Genomic DNA, 24,441 nt, shown 5'->3' on the forward strand with positions numbered 1-24,441 from the left:
CACATCTGACAATAGCATACTTAGACTAGTGACACATTAGTATGATGCCTTAGAATGAACACATCAAATTGCAACATGCTGAATGAACTCATGAAAAAAAATATTTTAGTCTGCTGTGTCTTTTTCTATAGTTCCTCCCACTCTGGTTTGTTTGCCTTAAGTAATTGATTTTATTAAGCTGTCCTGCATCACCAGCTCATCTATCTGAGTTACACTGAGAGATGCAAAATAAGCAGCAAAGGGATATGCCGTTGCTGCCTTTGAAAACACAGGCCAGCTGTTAAAGCAAGCAGCAGATGCTTTCTGAAGAACTCACATCCACTTCCCTGGCACATACTTCACTCCTGCTGTTTTCATTAGCAGGAGAGCTGCAGTGTGAAAAGTGGCTTACCTCAGCTTGCATCTAACTATCCTGATGAAAAGAATTGATTTGGGTAGGTAAAGGCTATGAAATGACTAAAAGGTATCTCATACACAAGTAAGCAAGTTAGCTCCCAGGAACACGGTACGCAGCCTGTGGAAAACTGAACTACAACTGAATTACCTTTCTTGCATGCTTCTTAATTTATCTTTATACCAACCTACTACCAAGCAATTGGGTTTTTTTAAGTATTCTGAAATGATTCAAGCTCAGTACCAGTGTGAACAACCTAGTTTAATTTCTTAACAGAACACCCATTGGGTTTTGTCCATTTGACAGATATAGTTTAGTAGTACATAAAGATGTGAAAAACAAATTAAGACCTCACTATGGCATTTTGTTAGATCATCAAGACACTGTCACATAACGGAATGGCCATCTATAGCCTTGTTTCTATTACCAGTTTCAATTATGTTCACAAGCTTTGCTGAATCAACTGTTCTTACAGAAATTTATTATGAAGTTTCTGGTATGTATTTACAGTAGTCTTTACTTGGCTGTTGTCTTTGAAGCTGCTCTGACAAGAGTGTCTCCAAGGAATAAATATACTGCAAATATTCATTGTTATTTTTTAAAACACAGCAACATTTCACTACTTTTTCTTGTATTATCTTGAAGGAGCTTAAAAACCAATACATGATACTGTGGATCAAGCATCTGTATTTACAAGCAATTAAAAAACAACTGATAATGCAGGTGTATAGGTTAACTTTTTTGTAACTATGGAATCAAAGAAAGTCCTCACTTCTGCTATTGATATCATAATGATTTTGTAACAGTAAACAGTACATTCTTGCTTTTGTTGTTTGTTTTTGTTTGGCTGGTCTTTCAGGTAGAGAAAACGATGACCTGACAACAAATTTATTAAACTGAAATTACCTAGGTGGTATTTTAGGTATTTTTAAGGAGGTCCTCAAATGGGGAAATATCTTCAAAAAAGACTGACAGGAAAGCATGTTCTGAAATCATATAGAATGGCACAGAAAGTGCTCCAGATTTTCTGGCTCAGTCTGCCTCCCTCAGTGCAAGAGGCCCTGAGTCAGTTCAAGGGCCTTTGATCCTTCCTCTAGTTATGTCCTGAAGCCCTCCATCTGAGAATGGAGCATGCTCTATTTTAATGGCTACTTCAGCAAGCATTTTGAAAGTAGGAGCTTGAAGAGTTCTTCAGAATATTAAGAACAGTATGTTGCTCAGTTTCCACTATGTCTTCCTTAACCACAGCACTGAAGATGATACCACTTTAAAAAGTGCTATGTAAAATGATACGAAGAAATGAACAGCTAGACAATATTACAGAAGATGTAACTACTGTGTCATGGAAAGTACCTCAATGTAATTTACTATGACAGAACATTCCTAGAAGAGCAATTGACAAAATAAAACATTTCATTTAAACAACTGTTCAAGTTCATTCAATACTGCATTTTAATTGATCCCTTTCTTCCATCACCAGCTTGGAAAACAGGTAATTTTGAATTATCAGTAAGAATTTCATTAACTTGTAGTGTAAGCTTGAGGGCTGCAGTCTGTCTCTGTTTTGTCAATGGTAACCATATTTGTCAAAGCTTCCTTCATTTAAAGCAAGGTTTTTCACACACAAAAGACACTTGGGTTTCTTCTCCTCTTAAAGTATTTACTGAATGCTCCACACGTTCTGATACTTTGTGCCTAATGATAACACCTATTTAAACCAACTCTTACTATGAAAGAAAAATCCAACCAGATGTGGGCGTGGTTTTTAAAATTATTTTACTTCTAATGATAAAACTAGCAAAATAAGTTTATTTATACTTATAAAGAGCTGACTTCACCACCTTCAGATTAGATTAACAACTATAACAGAATCATAGACCCATTTTGGTACTCTAGAAAACTACAGGTGGTTCCCTTAATCATAGAACGGGGTTGGAAGGGACAGAATCATCAGGGTTGGAAAAGACCTTGAAGATCATCTAGTCCAACCATTAACCTAACACGATTCTCAACTACACCATATCCATCAGTGCTGTGTCAACCCGATTCTTAAACATCTCCAGGGATGGGGACTCCACCACTGCCCTGGGAGGCCCATTCTAACGCCTAACAACCCATTCTGTAAAGAAATGCTTCCTAATATCCAGTCTAAACCTTCCCTGGTGCAACTTGAACCCATTCCCTCTTGTCCTATTGCTTGTCACCAGGAGAATGCTGTGGGAAATGGTGTCAAAAGCCTTACTAAAGTCAAGGTAGACAACATCCACAGCCTTTCCCTCATCCAATAATCAGGTTGTCCTGTCATAGGAGGAGATCAGATTTGTCAAGCAGGACCTGCCTTTCATAAACCCATGCTGACTGGGCCTGATCACCTGGTTGTCCTGCATGTGTTGTGTGATGGTACTCAGGATGAGCTGCTCCATCAGCTTCCCGGGCACCGAAGTCAAGCTGACAGGCCTGTAATTTCCCGGATCATCCTTCCGACCCTTCTTATATATGGGTGTCACATTGGCCAATTTCCAATCTGTTGGGACCTCCCCAGTCAGCCAGGACTGCTGGTAAATGATGGAAAGCAGCTTGGCAAGCACCCCAGCCAGCTCCTTCAGCACCCTCGGGTGTATCCCATCCGGTCCCATAGACTTGTGTATGTCTATGTGATGCAGTAGGTCACTGACTATCTCCTCCTGGAATGTGGGGGGGTCGTTCTCCCAGTCTCTGTCTTCTGGCTGAGGAGGCTGGATTCCCTCAGTACAACTAGTCTTGTTATTAAAGACTGAGGCAAAGAAGGCATTAAGCACCTCAGCCTTTTCCTCATCACTTGTTACCATGTTTCCTCCCACATCTAGCAGGGGATGGAGGCTCTCCCTGGTCTTTCTTTTGCTGTTGACATACTTATAGAAACATTTCTTGTTATCCTTGATTGCTGAAGCCAGATTAATTTCTAGCTGGGCTTTAGACCTCCTGATTTCCACCCTGCATAGCTTCACAGCATCTTTGTAATCACTGTGAGTGGCTAGCCCCTTCTTCCAGAGGCCATAAACTCTCCTTTTCTCCCCGAGTTGCAGTCAAAGCTCCCTGTTTAGACAGGGTGGTCTTCTCTGGCACTGGCTTCTCTTACAGCACCTGGGGACAGCCTGCTCCTATGCCATTAAGACTTTCTTCTTAAAGAGTGTCCAGCCTTCCTGTACCCCTATACCCTTCAGGACCATCTCGCAAGGGATTCTGTCAAGCAGGTGCCTAAACAAGACCAAGTCAGCCCTTTGGAAGTCCAGGATATCAGTTCTGCTGCCCCCTCTCCTGGCCTCTCTAAGAATAGAGAACTCTATTATTTCATGATTGCTGTGCCCAAGTCAGCCTCCAACCACCTCATCATCCACCAGTCCTTCTCTGTTCACAAAGAGGAGGTCCAGCAGGGCACCTTCTCTGGTCGGTTCACTCACAAGCTGTGTCAGGAAGTTATCTGCCACACATTCCAGGAATCTCCAGGACTGGTCCCACTCTGCTGTGAGGTATTTCCAGCAGATGTCTGGGAAGTTAAAGTCTCCCACAAGAACAAGGGCAAGCGATCGTGAGATTTCTCCTAAGTGCCTACAGAGTATTTCATCCACCTCTCTGTCCTGGTTGGGTGGCCTATAGGAGACCCCTACTACATCATCTGCCCTGTTGGCCTTCCCCCTGATTCTAACACAAAGGACCTTAAAGATCATCTAGTTCCAACCCCCCTGCCATGGGCAAGGACACCTCCCACTAGACCAGGTTGCTCAAAGCCCCGTCCAACCTGGCCTTGGACACTTCCAGGGAGGGGGCTGCCACAGCTTCTATGGGCAACCTCTTCCAGTGTCTCACCACCCTCAAAGGAAAGAATTTCTTCCTTATATCGAATCTAAATCTACCCTCTTTCAGTTTAAAACCATTACCCCTCGTCCTATACCTACACTCCCTGATGCAGAGTCCCTCCCCATCTTTCCTGTAGCCCCCTTTAAGTACTGGAAGGCTGCTATAGGGTCTCCCCAGATCCCTCTCTTCTCCAGACTGAACAATCCCAACTCTCTCAGCTTGTCCTCATAGGGGAGGTGCTCCAGCCCCCGATCATCCTTATCACTTCCTCCAGACCTGCTCGAGCAGGTCCGTGTCCTTCTTATGTTGGGTGCCTCAAAGCTGGACACAGCACTGCAGGTGGGGTCTCATGAGAGCAGAGCAGAGGGGGAGAACCCCATCCCTCAACCTGCTGGCCACATTTCTCTTGATGCAGCCCAGGATACGATTGGCAATCCATGCTTCCATGTTGAACTACTGCACAACTTTAGCTCTGTCATTGAATCAAGTTAAACTCAGTGATATAGGCTCTTAGGAGCTACTTTGATGAACTTAATCACATGTCAAGTATACACAAGCTTTATATAAGCTCCAAATGCAAAGATTTCAGTCTGACTATAACGGAATCTGAGATCCCAGTAGTTCACTTCAGCATAAAGACCTCACTACTGACAAGACTGGATCCTCTCAGAAACAGACTGAAAAAATCTACTAGATTAGAAAGATAACAGTTCTTCACCATTGCCACATTTCAGTGGTTACATGTGAGCAAGGAGTAAGAACATAACCTAAGAAAGGATGCATCAAGTCAGACAACTGCTTAGTATGTTGTTTGACAGCAAATACACACATGTAGCAACTTTTCAGGGAGTCTTCTCAGCACCCAGTGATCTGTAACACCAGGATTTCATAAACCAGAATTAGTATAATTGTTTTCAATGGCCCACAGGAGATTTCTTTTCTGTAAATTCTTCTAATCCTTTAAGTCCTGTAAATAGTTTAATATGCACAATTTACTGTGACAAGATTTTAATTTTAATTTTTTGTTGTGAGAAGCACCTTCTTTCAAACCTCCTCCTTTATTTGATATCTGTAGTTGTTACACGGGAGGAGGCAATAAACATCCTCATCCTGCCACACAGAATTTTATAGCATTGTCATATTGCCCCAGATGTGTATTTGCCTTGCCCTGAGCTTGTAGACCCTAACAATCCACCAAACCAATGGCTGCAGTCACAACTCAGTTGACATTCAAAACCCTGTTCAGAAGTGAGATCCACGCTTAATTAATCCAGAATCAGGAGTGCACAGAATAAAGTCTTTTCATTCCAGAAGCAAGTGGTTTGACAAGAGGGCTAACATACACAACATCAATGTCTGCATTTTAAAAGACAAACAGCATGTTCTCTTAGGTTTTTGGGTTCATGGTTTTTGTTTGGTTGGTTTGGGGGTGTCTTTTTTTTTTTTTTTTTTTACAATTCTTTAAGATGCCTCTTCCCAGAGGCTCCCAAATCTCATGCAAGAACATACTGCCCAATAGCTCTTACATCACCACCAAAAAAAGTGGAATTTCAAACAAATTAGCCTATGCTGAGTTTTTTACAGTTTTGTCGAAATAAGCTCTGCTGTCAATTATTTTATTGATAGCCATTTTATGAGGCCCAACTCTACTCATGCATTGCACAGCAGGAATAGGGACATTATTTAATTACTACAGGGGAATCCAAAACTCGAGTGCTTGAAAGTCAGAGACTGCAACATTAATTTCTACAGCTACAGTTGTAAGTTCTCCCCTATAAAACATACACAGAAACAGACACACATACACACTTTATTTTATAAATATTTGCTAAAGAGAAGGAGATAAGATGAAGAAAATAAGATCAAAAAGAAGAAAAAATATTAAAAGGACTGATCTGGAAAGTTCTAGGAGGAATGAAAGAAGCAGATGACAAGGAGCTAGAAATACTACTGAGAAATATTTGAGACACTGAGCTAAGATTGAAAGCCCTTGGTCAATGGCAGGATTGGCGCTGCCTCCTACTGTACACTCCTGGAAGAGTAAATGAGTAAAACACTAGACAATGCATTGGTGAACAAATGCACATGCATATATATATAGTATTATAAAATATACCTTTTTATTATAAGCTTAGCGACAGGATGGAAAGTAATACCTGAAGAGAATTGTACTAAACACTTAAAATTACAGAAACAAAACACTAAGAGAAGACAGAATAACTGAAATACTGCTTATAATTAATACTTCTAATTTAGAGCTGAACACAGTAATTGAGAAGGAAGCTGCTTCACACCATCAGGTTTTTATAATGTTTAAAATGACAAAAGAAAGCTTTTTTCACACATTAGTATGTCTTGAGAAATATAGAGAGGTTTTAGTATCTGTGTCTAAGTCTTTTTGCATACAAAATGCCCACTGAGGCAAATTATAACTTTTAATACGTTGCCTCCAGTTCTGGGAGTGGCAAATGAGGCAGTAAAGCTCTGTCATCTACAGCTGAGACACTCAAGACTGCACTTACAGGAGTACCACACATTGTTGAAAAATCCTAACACTGAGTTCTTTGCATCTCATCTGTAACAAATTTTAAAAAGCAGACTAGAGTTAAACTTGCCACAGTAATATTATCACATTTAATTTACACAGCTTGTGTATCTTGTAGGACCCATTTAGTACTCTAAATGTTTAAGCTTTTATTTAAGAAAATGTTATAAATATTTCAAGTTTCCTTCTGGAAAACTGTGACTAGTCTTCCCATTCCCACTAAAAAAAGAACTTTTTTGAGAAAAAAACAAGAATCAAAGAGATTCTCAAATAATGCAGTTACAGCAATGTAATCTCCTCTGGGACTACTCTCAGGTTAAATTCAGCCCTAAAGAAACATACACCACAAAGACTGCACAACAATTATAAGCTTGAAACTGATGGATAAAATTGGCTGTAATATGTTGGCTGTAATGTTGCACTTCACATAACAGAGTTGTAATATTTTAATATGTCAAATATTTAAGTCATGTTACACTCAAACAGGGAGGTGGGTTCAGTTTATGCCAAAGATACCAGATTTTTTTCATATGATCTCTTCATTGAAAAGAAGGGTGGATTTCTACAGGGAAAAGAAAGAAAAGCTGAAAAACACAAGCCATTTTAGGTAATTTTTTTTTCCCTTCCCCAAAAATCCTAAATTTTGAGTGAGGTTTTCAGTAGGAAGGGAGAGAGGTTTTTGTCTTTGGTTTTTACCTTCTGTTTCTGTCCAGCTGAAGTACCTAATTCCCCATTCCTTGTATGTGCCTCAGCCACCACAGTCCAAGTGGGGCAAGGCTCTAGCACGGCCCCAGCACCCCAGTGCTGGAGGAGACTCCTTTACTCAGAGACTGGTGCAACTGCCAGACAATACAGTCAACTTCCCTCATCACAAAAAAACCAGCAAGTAGACATTTTAAATTCACTGCTTTTGGTAGTACTGCTCTGTAATGTGTTCTAGTACTACACCAGAACATAAAGACAGCCAGCTTTAAACAGGATATAAGAGTTACCTGCAGAAACACTTGTCCTTCAACAGAACAGCAACTTAAAAGCCTTATGTTGGTGAAAGAGATCATTAAAAAGTAATTTGTTAGCATCTCAGAGACATTTGTTTATATATATAATACAAAAATTAAAAAATAAAAAATTGTTCAGATATAGTAGGATCATAGATTACTCAAATACATTGTTACAATAACTGAATTTATAGTATTGTTTGAGTACAGAAATACGCATTTACTGAAATTAATGAACACTTTTAAAGGCCTTTTATATAAATTGGGTTTTAAGACAATGCCACATGTTGCATAGGTAATTTATCGAGTTTGGACAGACAATCATAGCTGAATACAAAAAGTTTAACTTTTCAAATGGCATTAATCGATACCCCACTAGTACCCTATAATCTTTCTTTTTTGTACTAAGAGCATTAACTAAAAACATTATTCAATCCATTACAGATTAGAAAAAGTATTACTTTTTGCATCAAATTATTTCCATAAACCACGTATCTGCAATTATTATGCATTGTCATAAATGACATCACATTGACAGCCTGAAATTGGTCATTTAAGTGTACTGAGGAGCAAGATATCTGAAACTTCAGAGTAGCCACCTTGTTAGAGAGTTCAAAACTAATCCTTTTTCCTGAGTTGTCTTGTCAGAAAAAGCTGCCAGCAATGACTTGTAGGATAACAAATTATGTGTCATCTGTTTTAACACCTGTAGGCCTTGTGCAACTGAAAATTTGATTACCCATTCAAACTCCATACAAATCTTACATTTGAATTGTCTCTGCACACTGGATTTGACTAGACATTAGTAATACCAGTATGACAACTAAAATTCATTCTAATCCAACATAGTAGCAAAAGGTAGCATTTTGCTGAACACATAAGTGTAACTGAGATCCAAGAATGGGTCTTATTCAAATCATTGTCTATGGGTATTGACAATTTATGATGTTACAAGTTTTATGACTTCTGGTTTTACAGTCTTATGTCAGGTCAAAAAGTAGGACAGGTTTTTGAAGTAATTCTATCTGGTTCTGCTCCAGAAAGTAGAGTCAAATGTTTATGAGTCAAAAAACACTTAGGAAGCTAGAAAAAGACCTCATGTATAAATAGGCAAATGGTAGGGATACCAGTAAGGCACCTGAACACCCTTCACCTTACACAGAGCCAGTAAGAAAATTCTGCCCAAGAGCAGAACTTCACACAAGGTGTGCAGCAAGTGATCTCCCTCTCTCTGTTGAAGTGAAAGACACTATATTTCTTGATAACTGATAAAACAACCACAGTTGGAAAAAGTAAGTACTTTTACTTTCTTTATGGACCATTTATTGTTATAAACAAGCAAGGACAAACAGCAGGGCTGGACAATGGGTAAGAATGCAAGGTGTGCTGGTTTTGGCTGGGATAGAGTTAATTTTCTTCATAGTAACTAGTATGGGGCTGTGTTTTGGATTTGTGCTGAAAACAGTGTTGATAACACAGAGATGTTTTAGTTACTGCTGAGCAGTGCTTACACAGGGTCAAGGCCTCTTCTGCCTCTCACCCCACCCCACCAGCGAGCAGGCTGGGGGTGCACAAGAAGTTGGGAGGGGACACAGTCAACCCCAACTGACCCAAGGGTTATCCCAGACTGTATGGCGTCATGCTCAGCATATACAGCTGGGGGAAGGAGGAGGAAGGGAGGCAGGTTCAGAGCAGTAGCATTTGTCTTCCCAAGTAACTGGAATCCTGCTTTCCTGGAGATGACTGAACACATGCCTGCCAATGGGAAACGGTGAATGAATTCCCTGATTTGCTTTGCTTGCATGTGCGGCTTTTGCTTTACCTATTAAACTGTCTTTATGGGGAATGTAAGGCTATCGGGTTCGTGAGGGTATTTGGTTAACAGCCATTCAGCATAAGAGATTAGGACAGGAAAAGCAACCAACAGCCAGACACACAAACCCTAATGAACAAGAAATGAGTTCTGGTCTTTGTTATTATCTCTGTAAGGTCACTGACTGATGGGCCATGGAAGGAGCCACTCTGGCACAGACTTGAAGAGGTTCAACCAGAACTTTAGAATGGACAAGAAGTGGTAAACAATGTCATCATGGGTCTCCTGGGAAAGAACAAACTAATTACAGGATGTCTGCTTGTGAAAACGTGCAAACATTTTTATGGGACATCCAGGAAAGTGCCAAAGGTAGGGAAGGTGAATCGGAATGGCACGTGTGGGAAAATGGAGACGAAGTTGCTTAAAAAAAAAAAAAAAAAAAAAAAAAAAGAGTCATTGGTGTAAGATGCAAGTCAGTAGGTTTGTTTGGTCCAGCCCTGCACCTGATCACTGCAGTATGCCCAATGTTTCTACTGAGTCCTGCTTGTAATATCTTCTATGTGACTTTGCTCTCTATTCTGCATAGGTGTGATGTGCAAGCAGTGTCAAAGGTAAAGAAAACTTCAGAGTCAGTCAACAACTATGAGGAGACCTGTATCTGGAAAGACCTAAGGTCTAAGCCGGTGACCAGGTGAGAGACCTCAGGCCTAGACATGCACGTTTGATGAACCTGAAGTCTGTGTTAATATTTTAGTCTGTGAATGTGGGCATGTTGTGAATCAGGACAGGGCTGGAGCAGGTATTTCACAGCAAACTTCCAATTCCCATCAGCTGGAGAAGAACTTTATCAGGCTGTTTGTATTCTTGTTCACCTGAGTACTGTTTGCATTTATATGTGATGCCAGTAAAGGCAATGTTTCTTCTGTGATGGTCTGTGTGACCAGCCATATCCCATGTATAGTCCCATCTTGGGAATGTGTTGCTATCAGTCTTGCTACTGGCTGGACACACAACCAGGAACAGTGGCAGCAGACCAAGAGGAGAAATTCCCTGTAGCTTAGAGGCCACTAGATATAGGTTCCCTTCACAAATGTGGCATGATTATACCACTGGAATTACTTTACATGGGTCCAACCCTGACCCTCATAAAACACCATAGTCTTGCACTACAGTACAGCTCTTCCAGAAGCTAGAGAACACCCAGTTATCTTCAAGGCTTCTTTCTCCTTCCATTTTGTGTGCCATCCCCTGCCTTCATACTAACTCATCTTTTACCAGCCACTCAAGACTTTGTGTCACACTTTAAAAGATGGAACTGCAAGAGCAATCTAACTTCAAAATCATGCATGGATGAAGGAAGATTTTCCAGTTCACCTTTGCAGCAAATCATCTGATAACTAGTAGCCAAGCAGCAAAATATGGGAATATAACAGTTCAGCAAATTTTATAAAGCCATAGCTTTCTGTTTTAAAAAGCTATTAGATTTAATAAGCTTGTATTTTTCTCCCTAATGAAATTTTTATTACATGACAGTTAAGACCAAAATAAGACTTCATACAGAACTCAAGACCAGAGGAACGCGTTTTTTTTAAACCAGTATGCAATTGTTTCTGTAAATTTGTTTCTCCTTTAAGTGTGCTGAAAGGCTCAAGGGCAGCAGAAGGGGCAAATGCACTTTTAAGCGATATTGTAGATATTTTACCTGTCCAGTATTTAGTACTGATTTTATACTTCTACCTTATTCTTAAACTTTCTCAGTGTAAACCTTCAGTGGCAGAAAATCCTTCATTACAATTTTTAGAAAGAATACATAACTCCATACCTTCAGCTGAGGTTATAAATAGATGCAAACAACTAAACTGTCATTGACCTGTATTACAAGTCAGATCTTCTAAGACCTGATGATTGTGTAAAATTGTCTTTCTGGTAGATGGACTCTAGCTGCACCTTTCAGTACAGCCAAACTGTTAGGATTCCCACCTCATTAGAAACTTCATGATTATAGTGACAATAGCATGTTTTCCAGATCATTAAAGATGAGGCATTCATACAAGTATTTACAATATTCCTACACACCAACTTGAGCAACTAACATCCGCGTGACAGTTCATCAATAAGTAAAAAAATGCACAAGAAAATCCACACCTTTCAAGCACTACTGGTACTGAAATCTCTCTATTTATCATCATCTATTTTATCATGAATGACAAAATTTTAAAGGTATGTATGTTATGGGTGTCAGCAAGGGTAACACCTTGCTTAAAAAAGGCTGAATGTTATTTTGTATTATTAAACTTGGATAACAGCATATTTTTCTGCAGATCTTGGGATTTCATGTGCCCTGACCCTGTACCATAAGTTAAAGACAATAACAGCAGGAAAGAAAGAAACCTCAAATTGTGCACTTACTTATTCAATGTGAGGTCAAGGATGAATTTGGAACCAAAGGCCTCAATCTGGAAGCTTGCCTGGGCCAGATGTACAGCCTGTAAATATGAACACACAGGAGTACTATACAGTTCTGCAGAACATTTAAAGTTGTCAAAAGAATCATTAAGTTTTCTATGCAACAAATGTGAAAACACCTGTGAAAAACAAAGTTACGGAAAACATGCTTATTTTCATGAATCCCATACACATATGAAAAGTTCTGCCCTTGTACCAAATTCTGATTCAAAAGATTTGCCTTTTTAGAGGGTAAAGACAAGGAAGCAAACGGTACCTGAAAAGCACACTTTCGAATACACACTCATTCCTCACAAAAACAAGGAGGAGGGAAAAAAAAAAAGATTCACATAAATGTCTGTATTTTGCCATAACCAGATGGCTCTCTAACAAAAGCATCAGTAATGCAGTATACTGTTCTTTCAATTATGTTACTGCATTCATTCACTTTAAAGGCCTGAAATAATTAAAGCATTTGTAATACAGGCCTTCAAATAAGAAATCACGGCAAGGCTTGTATTACATGTTATGAAAGACTCCTTCAAAGTAATCCCTTCACAATTAAAGGCTTTGTACTTGGCATTGTAGCCAAACCAGTGTACAGAAGACTGATGCTGCTCAACATACAACCACCAAAAGAACATTAGCTTGTCTTGCATAGGGAGTGAACTTTAACTTTCAGGATATTCCATTTTTGTCAGATATATAAATGTATTATTTATTCTTTTCTATACTGTTGTAACTGAAGCCAAAGACATTTAAAACATGATCATCTCTTTTCTAGAAAAATAAGGGGAAGATAAGATTAGTCCAAGAATTTCTTTTTGTGAAGACACTGGTCCAGCAGGGTAGAAGAAATTAGATCTGAATTTCAGAAAACCTCTTCCCTAATAATGTCCTAATCAAATTATGCTTACTTATACACTAATTTGATACCACATTAATAATTACATAATGTTGGAATATTACAACTAAGTCCTTTAATCGAAAAACAAAAAAAAAATACTATTTTTTATTAAACATCACAATGAATCTTCAGGTACATCACAAAAACTACATAAAGTTCTAGCTAGTTTACGGCATAACTTAAATAATATAAAAGTTAGCTTTTACGGCCTACAAGGCCTACAATTTTGTTCTCCTTTGGAAATTTTTCCACACAGGATAAATTCTTTCTGTTCCTCTTCCATTCTTGCACTACACAGAGCAGCACTGATTTTCATCTTATTTCTCAGAGGTATGCATCATCTTTCATAAAAGCCCTCAATATAATTTTTAAAAACTATTTCTAAAAGTTGCCATAGTGACTAAAATCAGCTGTGATGTTTCCTATGTTAGTTTATTATTCTTTGCCCCCAGAAATATCATTTCCCTTTCAACAGGTTCGCAGAGCTTTGTTGTCAAGCTTCTTTAAAAGAAGTGCGTAGTTACAAAATATTTTAAATATCTTTAAACAATCTCTTACCGAAAGCCTGGTTTTTGTTTATTAAAAAACTACAATAACTTTAAATAAGAATTTTAAAAATAATATTCCCAGGTGATAGCTAAAATAATATGGAAGCAAACCAGTATCAAGCTTTCTCTCTGTAACATCTTTTGGTAAATGAATAGTAACAGTTGTATCACCAGTTCACCAATTCACTGAGATAACACTGGCCTGACAAACTGAGTTTACAGCTGCTCTGTAAACCAGAGTGAAATAGTCTAAGTATAAAAACAAACAGTTGACTCAATGGAGAGAATCTCCTAGTAGCATGCATGCCTAGCAGGAGAGGCTTTTCAGACCCTGCTCCACTTTTCTGCACATTGAAACCAAAGAACAAGTGTCACAAGGAGCTTTTCAAGCACCTGTTTGTGACAAAAACCTCATTATGTTTTCAACATGCACATGTACTAATATAAAAATTTTAAAAAGCATGAAAATTTATTAAAGGAAAAGGGTTACAATTGGTTTTATCCCATAAAGATTCCACTTAAGAGTTACAGGAGCTACTGTTTCGAGTCTCCTTTACATGTAACATTTACCTAAAATTATGTGTCTTCATATATATGCCACAAACAAGACTTGAATGTTAACTATCTGGAAAGTTTAAAAAAACATGTACTATTCCATTAAGATCATTCTGAAACATAAGAAATGAAAACTACAGAATTTCTTAAAGTACCTAGTTTTTATTATGCTTTATATATATATATAAATATATATATATTTTCAAAATATCTCCTGCTTGAAGATAAACATGGTAATTTTGAGTATATTGCATTTTTACATACAAACGATGAAGACTGAGTCTTTTCTTTAAGATTATCATTTACAGATCTATGACGTAACATTCCCGACAAGTAACATGGCAAAAAGTGACTGCCCAATCAGGATTTACTCAGTGTAATATATCATTAACGATGATTACAAGTCATTTTAGAAACAATACTACCAGTGATCCCAAATGCTATACTTACCCAAGTTGAGCAAAAAAGTAACATCAAAAGGGACTATATACTTTTTCCATGGTAAGTTTAGAAATAAAAATAACATTCTTTCCTTTCAGTTTGATACAAATGCAGCATTTCTTCCACTTCTCCTAAAAGACTACGCATTGCTTAAAATGTGTATTCTTTGAAACACTTTTTAGAAAGCAGCATGAAGGCTAAATAATAATCTGCTAAAGAGATACCCAAGTATTTTGTTTCCCACTTTAGATTGTTTGTTTTTGTCACTACTGTTGTTCTGACTGCAAATTCCAAACCAACTAAATAAGCCAAACTCTAGAATATCTTTTCTTTCAAGAAGATTCAAGCTACTTAACTGATTAAGAAAATGCTTAAGTTTGATGGATGACATACCACCTCAAATAATAAAACACACTTTAAAGCAATCATGGCGTACTGAAACATGCCAAAATCCTGAAACTTCAGCACAACACATTGAAAGAGAATGAAAGGGCTCAAACAAATGATTTTCTGACAATTATTAAGACTAAACTGTGACGCGATGTATGAAAGCTTTGCTTGGGTTTTGCTTCATTTGTTTCTCAAGGACTCCTGACTTCTCAACTGTTTCCTTAGGTCTCTTTTGTCTGTTTAGGTATTAAAATGCTCGTTAGGCTCCATACGTAAATCACAGATAACAGACTCAAGGCCTTCAGTGGACACTTGGGCAACTCCTAGAATGAGATAAGGGGGGCTCAGAGACCCTATTATAGGGAAACTGATTCTGCTGATTTAGGAGGGAGACACCTGGACTTTACTTCACAGCGCATGTTCTGGAAAGAGGGTCAACTAGCGAACACTGTGAAGAAGACTACTTACTTCCTCCCTCGACCACCAAAGACCCTCACCCTATTTTCACTACACATGCCCAGACTATGTAAATGAATTCTGGGAACTCATTATCATAAGACACCCCTTTCCTTAGGAAATCTAATTAATATGTATAATTTGTGTGTATGTAAACTGATGTCCCTTGCTAATTCTTGGGAGCCCTTATGGTGGAGAATCCCCAGGGCGACCCCAGCGCTGCTAATAAAGAATACCTGCTTAACAGTTATATTGGATTCTGACTGTTGAGTTAATTTCTTTGTTTCAACATAAATGTACTAAAAATGTACCAAAAATGTACCTGTATAAAAAACCAAACAACCCTGGATAGCCTCAAGATCAAGAACTCCCATCAAGGGCTACTGAATTCAAAAGACAAATTCTGATTCCCAGAAAATCCTGAGCCACAAATTGCTGGAGTCTGGGAGATCAGTCCAGGAAATCTCACTCTGTGACTGTTCTGTGTTCCTATATCCCTTCATAGGCATCCGCTACTGATCGCTCTCAGGGACAGCTAGGCGGACGTCTACTCTGTTTTGTCCAACCAAGCCCGTTCAATGATACATACAGATATGATCTCCAAATTACAAACTCATTGCTTTTAGAAATCTATTTTTGCATGTAGCTCTGCTGACTAAATTAATAGCCAAAAGCTGCCTTTCTCATTTCAGTAGCTGAGCAAGGAGTTTCATCACTCCCATTTTGTAATTAGAAACTTAAGTCAGATTTAGATGGATTTGGTCACAGCAGCATGTAAAAACTCATGCTTAAAACATACACGATTTCAGAAAAGTTCCTGTTGATGACTCGTTTCTGGTCTTTAGTGACTAACAATAGAGAGGTTGGTTTGACGCACTTGAACCTCAAGCCTTGAAGACTGTTCTTTGAAAGAATGGTTGTCAGCATGTGAGCCTTACCTCTGAAAGCAATCCTACTGTTGCTTTTTTAACCCCAAGGGCCAGAACCCACCCTTCTCTCACAGCACGACAATACTTCGATAACCATCTGTAAGTGACACTGGCCTCTAAAATCCTATCCCTCTCAGGGTTTTATTCACAAGACTCTACGAAGTAGTGCATCCATATCTTGGACCACTTTCCTGCAGTACCCAGCTTCCCACAAATGCTAGAAAACCTATAAACTTCTTTTTCTGCCGGAACAAGGCCTAACAAGTACAAGCTTTGTACTACCTAACACTTAGGAACTAAAACCTTTTGTAGGTTATCACTTGAAACTCATGAGAGGACCCACATTTCAGCTAGGGAACCAAGATGTAGATCTACTTGAGGAGAAACTGGCATACGGAAAATGGCCTTCTACTCCCAGAAACCAAAGGAGGTAGGAAGACCAATTTCAATCCTCCTGTCAGTATCCACTGGAGACACAGAGTCCAAATAAGACTTTTGCATTAATATAAATTCAATTTCAAATAGAAAAAAAAGACTACACAAAATCATCCATTTCAAGTAGTGTAAATTGAAGCTGCACCACAGAAAGTTCTGAAAAAAAACCCTTGCAAAGCCAGCTTCTCCACAGTCTTAAACTCATACACATAAACCACATGAAGTTCATTCATTATTTTGATCAGTTTTGCTTACATGGGGATTCAGAGTTAAGACCTGGCCTAATATAGGGAAGGGAAGACAATAATTAATGCATAGGATTTTTATCTGGATTTTTAGTAAGAATTCACATGATGCCACCGCTTGAGAGATTAACCATGATGTTTCAACTTTTACAGAACAGGCCTGTTTTTTTCTTCAGTACCACCTCCTTTGCACTAGCTGAGATAGTTATTTTCCTGTCATCTTCAGGATGTTTCACCTCTCAACTTTCATATGCTACAAACCAAAGTTGCATAAAGGACTAAGACAGCACTGTATCTCAACCTTTAAAGCAGGGCAACATAGCAGAAAACATAACATTCTGCTTGGCAGGAATATTTTCTTTATTTAAACAACAAACAGCTGAGCTGAACAGAAGCACCTGGAGTTTTTATGCCAAGAAAAATAGCCCAAAATGAATACAGTTGGGAGGTGGGGGAATGGAACTGTCTTCACAGTCAGACGACTTATCACACTTTGTTTTTTACAGTCATTAGCGTCTGTAAAAGTTTTCTTAATAGCTCCCTCCTCCCCAAAATTACACTAACAGCTTAGAATTATGCATGAAGACACTGCTTCTTTACAATTTCTGAGAGCTCAATTCAGTGATCTAAAAACACTTAGAAAGCAGTCTTCCTTCATATGCACCTAGTTCAAGCTATTTTCCACCCAAAATTTGTTAAGGTTGCTCTGAGCTGTGTTTCTCTGGCAACACTATTATCTTGAGATCACATCTCGTGTTGAAAGATTTTTCCCTCTGCTGGCCACCACAAGGACTTGCTCCTAACCTTTTGTGACAAGTTGTGTCCCAAGCAGTCTTCCCACTAGCTCCTAACATCCTTGTATATGCAGTCTGCAAAAATGAATCAAAACCTTCATCTGGTTCAATAAAGAGGTTACCAGTTCATTCAAAACACCACCTCCATCTGCAGAAGTTTAGAAAGACAGAGTAGCAGAACACAGATGACTCAGACCCCTTCAGTAAGTTTAAGGATTCTTGTGAGCTGCTTCAGTGCTTTTCTAAACAGATGCTCATTTTTGAGTATTTCACACTAAAAATAACTTCAGAACTCAATACCAGCTAGACTTGACTATGAGGAAACAGGTATACAGACTTTAGAGGCTTCAAGCACCAAGTATTTAAAAATATGGGTTTTTTGGAGCACAAAGAGAAAATAGATTACACACTAGAACTCTGTCTACCTTGGAAATACACCACTTGGTCAAAACTATGGTGAACATACCTTTTTTTCAACATTAAGAAAAAACTTCTTAGAAGAATGAATGAGAAAGGTTCTACCAACAGATTAGATTACATACACCCTCTCATTATGATGGTGTTTCACCAGATTCAAAAGGCGATACAGAGGATCAGTGCCAAGAAAGCAATTTATTATTTAAATTTTTGATTCTCTGGTACACTGTTTTCTCCTCCAGCTCCTCACTTCTACATACATTTCAGGAAGAAGGCTGCAGACCCTTACTTTTAGGAAGATACTTTAAAAAATATTTTAATCATTTTACGCAATTATATTTCTCTAGCTTTACCTCTTTCTTCTCACGTGCACACAATTTCCTCTACTCTTCCCCTCTCCTTACAGTGACTCATCATTTCTGAGGTATTCAGGCCTAGTCCCACAAACTATCCATATGGTTAATATTCTTCTGACCACTATAATGAAGTTCCACAGAAAGGGGTCTACTGAAAAATATCCATAGTTAGGCAGTATATTCCACATCGTATGTCTATAAATGCTATATTAAGGCTGACAATAAAATACAGGTTAAAGGATGTATGGTTCCAAGAACAGTAAAAAAGAAAAAAAAAAAAAGTATTTTTCTTCCTCAGCTGTCCACTGTGTATGTACATAAGGTCATCATATTTGTTTTTACTTTTTTCACATGCTAAAAATCAATCCTAAGCATGTATTTCTTTCTTTACCTAACTATAAAGGTATTTTGGTTATTTCTTTTTATTACCAATGTGGGAGACAGCAAAATCTCACAAGTGGGATTTATTACAATATAGCATTTATTTTAATTATTGGAAAGGATAAAAGCAAGTACTAAAAAATTCCACCACCGCCCCACCACACCCCCCTCCACCCCGCAAAAAAATCAAAAGCCTCATGTATCTTTCACAATCCAATTGCATTCCATTTTCTTCATGGATTCTTTTCCTTTTACATCCCAGGCAGACTCCCCCCCCCCCCCCCCCCCAATTATTGCTCTACAGAGACAATTATAGTGAATGTTAAACAGAACAAAATAACAAAAATATTTGTTATTATATTATTGGTAAAACAGATGGAAGGGCAAAGAAATTACTTCATGCAAGGAAAGACACAAGATGCAAGTTGGGGGGAGCCCTTTATGGTGCTCTGGAAGCAAGACATGCAAAAATTAATGCAGACAAGGAACGTAATCCACCCCTTCCTTCAATTAAATGGATCAAAGCAATAGAAGTTTCATGCCAGAATAATGAAGTCAACATAATATCACCCTCCATGAAGCCCCAAGCTTAAAGAACCCTTCTGTGGGAAAAACTGCAGTGTTAGCATTCCCTACACTTAAAAGGGATACAGTGAGTAGAAAGGAGATCCACTTTACACAATACTCAGCAGCAAGCATACCCAAGGAAATCAATACCAATTCTGTCAGCACTGATCTCTGCAGAGCTTTATGCCAACAGGTAGATGAAAGGTAGGGCATAGGAAGGGTAGGCAACAGCAGCAATGCTCTTGTGGGCAATGCTGTGTAAGTAAAGAGATTGGCAGACATTCTCCTCTGTGGATTCCCAAGAAAAAAACTCACGTAGATACATGGAGGAAGCACCATTCCCAAAGGCAAGTCTGCAAGCATTTGCAAACCCCTTTCTTTCCACATCCCTCTTCAAGGAGGTGAGCAGAGAGTGGTCTCACTTTAAAGGGGCATTAGTTCTGAATGTAGATTTCTCTTAAGCAGCTCCAGTTTCCAACAACCAGTTTTTCTGTGCCATCCATAACACATAGGTGTATTTAGATGCATCCAGTAGCATATACTGGTATCCAAGTTCGATAAGCAAGGAAGAAACCTTTCTTCCCACTAAAACAGCAAAACTATACAACTATCTCACCTTTTTTTCAAAGATTACACAGTGCCTCCATATTAATTCCACATCTGAAATGGCACATAATATCAACAAAAGCATGTATAATGCATAATAAATTCACTTCCCAAAATTTCAAAAGAAATGCAATTCAACAGGAACTCCATTATAGCCAACTCCTTCTGTAATATCGTACACACTGATCTGCTTTGCTGTGTCTCTTCCCTACCATGGCAATCTCTTCCTATACAAACCATCCTTACCTTCACTTTAGCTTTTTAACCTGTGGGAATAAATTAATGCTTTAAATCAAAATCTGTAGAAGTAGAATGGAATAATTTTAAAGGGTGTCTAGTGAGTGATATAGTTTAGAATAGGTTTACTTCTTTACCAAGTTATTTCACAAAACCAAAGTTTGTTCAGTCCCATGCAATTTCATAAAAAAAATGTACTATTTGCCTCTGTACAGAATGAAATCTTGTCATTAAAAACGAAAAATGCAGGTATTATTTGACAAAAACTGGTAACACTTTACAGCGGTCTTCACTGGTCATACACTGGCAGGAAACCAATACTGCACTTATTTGGTAGTGCGTGATACACTCAAAGCCAAGTAAGGTCAGGATTCTAAAGAAACTCCCTATGCAGACATTTCTGCAGTGTAGAGCTATTTCAGAAAAAGCATTTTGTTGATGATGGTATAAGTCAAGACACTGAAATCTACACTTATCAGACAAGTCAACTTTGCATAATTCCCTTTTGGTTTATCAGCTTCTGAACCATTCTGAAATTCAAAATAATTATTTTTAAATTAACACAAGGGAAATTACATTCCTGTTTAATTACATGTCCTCCTTTAATTGCTAAAAATGGTGGTAAGGACCACCATTAAGTCTCAAAGATATACAGAACAAAACATTCAAATACAGTTCCACATCACATATTACCATTTTGAAAATCCTGCAGATGAGCCTCTTTTTACCCTACCTGGTCATGTTTCTGCTGGTGCCTTGCCCTTGTATCCAGGATATGGTAAGGCGTTTCAGAGTCTCTGTTGATGTAATAGATTAGTCTTGAAGGCAGTGTGATTTCTTTCTGGACTGCATTGCTGTAGCCGTTATTTTTACTGTTACTGCTTTTATTCTGTTGAAATGTATTCTCTTCATCTGCCAGTACTCCCTCTATACCGCCTGCCGTTTCATTCCAATGCAGGTCTGAGGAAGAAAGACATGCCAGCCATGAATTAGATGGCAGAATGTGTTTATTTCCATTAAAAAAGCTACATATTTAACTTGCAGTATTCTAACATTTCATGCATCACCCAAGTAAACAAAAAGATAGCTTACTCATTGAGCTAGATCTGATTCATTTTTTCACACGTAAAATGGTTTCAGAAATAACATTATTTATTTAAATGCATATACATTTTCATATGCAGTCATGGATTATAAATATTTTAATGCCTCTCAACCTCCAAGAGGAAAAAAAACCCAGCTTAATGGATATGTAGTTACACCCTCCCTGATAGTCAAGTTCTCTTCTCTCTCAAAGATGTACACACACACAAAAAAAGACCCCAAATATATATCTACAAAAGGCTAAGAATATCTCGATGTTCTTAAGACAAACTGAATTCAAAAGCTAAGAATACTCTCGATGTTAAGACAAATTGAATTCAGAGGAAGTTTTCTACCTCTCCCAACTTTTGACAAGAGCCCTTTTCTTCAGTGGTGGCTTTTCAGATGAAATCCTGTACCCTTCCTTATTAAAATTTCAAGATACAGTCAATCGACAAGCAATGTAACAGTAACAGCAATAAGATGATGCACAAACCGGCTACATTCAGCATTCCACATGTCACCTATATGCAATCAGAAGGAAACAAAAAAAGCACACGCAAAAATCCAACCCCAAGCAAACAAATTAGCTTCCCAGTCAGATCCCCGTACACATGCCTCCTAACACACACAAAAACCACCTAAACCTTTTTTCGTCGCATACCTCACCAGCGTATTTCTACGCACACCATCCTCTATCTAAAGCACTGCAGCACTGGCTTCAGGAGACCAGAGGGCGAAACCTCACATTTCTTTTTCGTAAGCAAGCGAGCCAAGGAAAGATTTTCTGAGCCCCGTTTTTCTACACGCCGAAACAGACGCGTACGCAACGCTGGAAAAGGTGGAGGAAGAAATCGTTCTGGGGAAATGGATGTTACCGGGGTTTATCACCCCGGGCGGAGGCAGGGGGCCGGGGGAGGACGGGGACCGAGGAGCAGCAGACGCCCCACACGCACCAACACACACACGACCCGCCATACCCACCGGCGGCCGCTGCAGCCGCGCGGGCCCGGGGGCAGGAGGAGCTATGGAGGAGCAGGAGCAGCGAGACGAGGCGGCCGAGGAGCGTCAGGAGCGCGGGGCGGCAGGCGGCAGCGGGGAAGCGGCGGCCGCAGCGAGGCCGCCGCAGCGAGATGCTGCCGGGCGGCTTCATGGCTCATAGCGCCCCGGGGCAGGGCGGGGCGGGGCTGGGGGCGGCTGGCCGCGGGGCAGCGCGGCGCCCTCAGCGCCGCTGGGCTGTGCCCGCGGGGCCGTGCCCGCGGGGCCGGGGGAGGGCGGGGGGGGGGGGGGCCCGGGCGGAGGCAGGCGGCTCTCGGCGGCGGCACCCGCCCGTCTGGCTCCTCTCGCCGCCGTTAACGGGAGGCCGCTACCTCCGCGCGAGGGCGGGCGGGAAGCGGCGCGCGCGCACCTTCCCCTTCACACCACACCGCCCCCCCCCCACCCGCCGCCTCCACCCGCCAACCCCGCGGCGGGCGCACGCGCGCCGACCTCGTCCCACGGCGCGCGGGTGGGACGGGGCGGGGCGGGGCCGCGCGGCCGCTGTCCGCTGTGCTGCCGCCGGAGCGGGCGGACACGGCCCCCGGACACTGCCCTCCGCCCCGCGGTGCGCACCGGGGCAGGGCGGGGCAGGCCGCGTCCCCCTCGCGTCACGGGTCACGGCGCGCCCTAAGCAGCCCGGGGGTCGCCGCCCTCCGGCAGCGGGCGGGCGGCAGCTGCAGCCCCGGCACCGCTGTCGGCTCCAGCGGCCCCGAGGAGCTTCGTCTTGCACCTGGGGCGGGCAGGGCGGGGGGATGTAATTTCCCGCTCGGGGCGAGGCACAGTTTGGAAACGTTCAGATTAGTTTAACTTCACGGAAAGTGAAACGACGTTGAAAACTGGCAGCCCAGAGCAAGGCTGGGAAGAGGCTTTGGGGGGAAGAAGAGGAAGCCGCGGCTCACTTTGCTCCCAGGGAAGCTGCGCGCGTGCACAGAGAGGGCAAAGGAGCCATTTCACAACTTGGCAGGCGACATACGCCGCCCTTGACCCATTGCCATTCCCATGGACCCTCTTCTCCTCCAGCTCCAGGGGTTTGTGTGGAGCTTCAGGCTCCCCTCCGCTGCCTCCCAACGCCTCCTGCCAACAGCTTTGTTCCTTGCATCTCCCCCCTTGTTCTCTTCTTTGGTCCCTGGTCCCCATTCATCCTTACTGAGTGTAGCCAAGGTGCAACGAAGTGGTTGGGGAGGTGAGAACCATTGTAACCAAAAGAGTGCGCGTACACTGACACAGAAAATGGAAGAGTGTACAATAAACAAAGAGGAACAGCACAGGAAGGTGCATCATCAGACTGGGACCTGGTGTAAATCCTCTCTGGCATGCCGTGTTCAGCAGCGGATGGTCTGGACCACAAACAGAGAGAAGTATTAGTGCGTTTCTGTCCAGTGACTAGTATCTCTCATACTTCAGTCCAGCATGCCTAGGGTGAACCACCAATATGAAGAGTATTTGCAAAGATAAAAATAACTTCAAAGAGATACAAGAAGATCAACCTGCTGCTTTGTATTCATTCCATGGCTTCAGGAGTCAGAAAAACCTGGAAGCTGAGTTCAGAGACAAGTTTAGATATTGAGCTCTTAGTGCGCATTTTGCCCAGCAGATTTCTAATCCCCAAGAGTAGATATGTTTTATTCTGGAGCAGGTCTCACTGCTGAGGAAATAAAGATGTTTCTGCTTTTTGAATGGATATTGCTTTTTATTTGTCAGCCTATTCCTTCTAATATGTGTCTGGGTACCACATGGATTTCCAGAAAGATAGGAATTTTCTCTGCTTCACATACTTGTCTTTAGATTCCAGCCTGATCTCATTATCATTGTTAATTTAGAAAAATATAAGCAGTTTTACAAATTGTTACCATGCAGACTATTGTATAGCAGTAGTGTTATTACTTTTATTTAAAAATCAATTCTGGATTCTCATGCTGGTCAAATGGGTGCTACTTCTGGAAGCTCAAAATCTAAGCATGTAATGGCAGGCAAACAAATAGAAGACACAGACCCACGGGATGAACAAGTGTAAAAAATAACAG

The 24,441-nt window shown here is 40.4% G+C and overlaps 1 protein-coding gene across 5 annotated transcripts in view; it reads right to left on the bottom strand.

Annotated features, from left to right (window-relative positions):
* Positions 1-22,594, bottom strand: part of ADAM23 (ADAM metallopeptidase domain 23) — an 83,317-nt gene extending 60,723 nt beyond the window's left edge. For 4 of the 5 annotated variants that reach the window (XM_074872964.1, XM_074872962.1, XM_074872961.1 and 1 more), the window contains exons 1-3: positions 22,364-22,594; positions 21,030-21,256; positions 11,997-12,073 (exon numbers count right to left, since the gene is read on the bottom strand). In XM_074872964.1, the coding sequence (XP_074729065.1) occupies positions 11,997-12,073; positions 21,030-21,256; positions 22,364-22,532 (473 nt within the window). In that variant the 5' untranslated portion in view covers positions 22,533-22,594. The remainder of the gene's footprint in view (positions 1-11,996; positions 12,074-21,029; positions 21,257-22,363) is intronic. The other variant, XM_074872968.1, reaches the window with a different exon arrangement.
* Between the last annotated feature and the right edge of the window lie 1,847 nt (positions 22,595-24,441).

The sequence above is a fragment of the Strix uralensis genome, chromosome 6, assembly GCF_047716275.1.
Source record: "Strix uralensis isolate ZFMK-TIS-50842 chromosome 6, bStrUra1, whole genome shotgun sequence".
NCBI lineage: Eukaryota > Metazoa > Chordata > Aves > Strigiformes > Strigidae > Strix > Strix uralensis.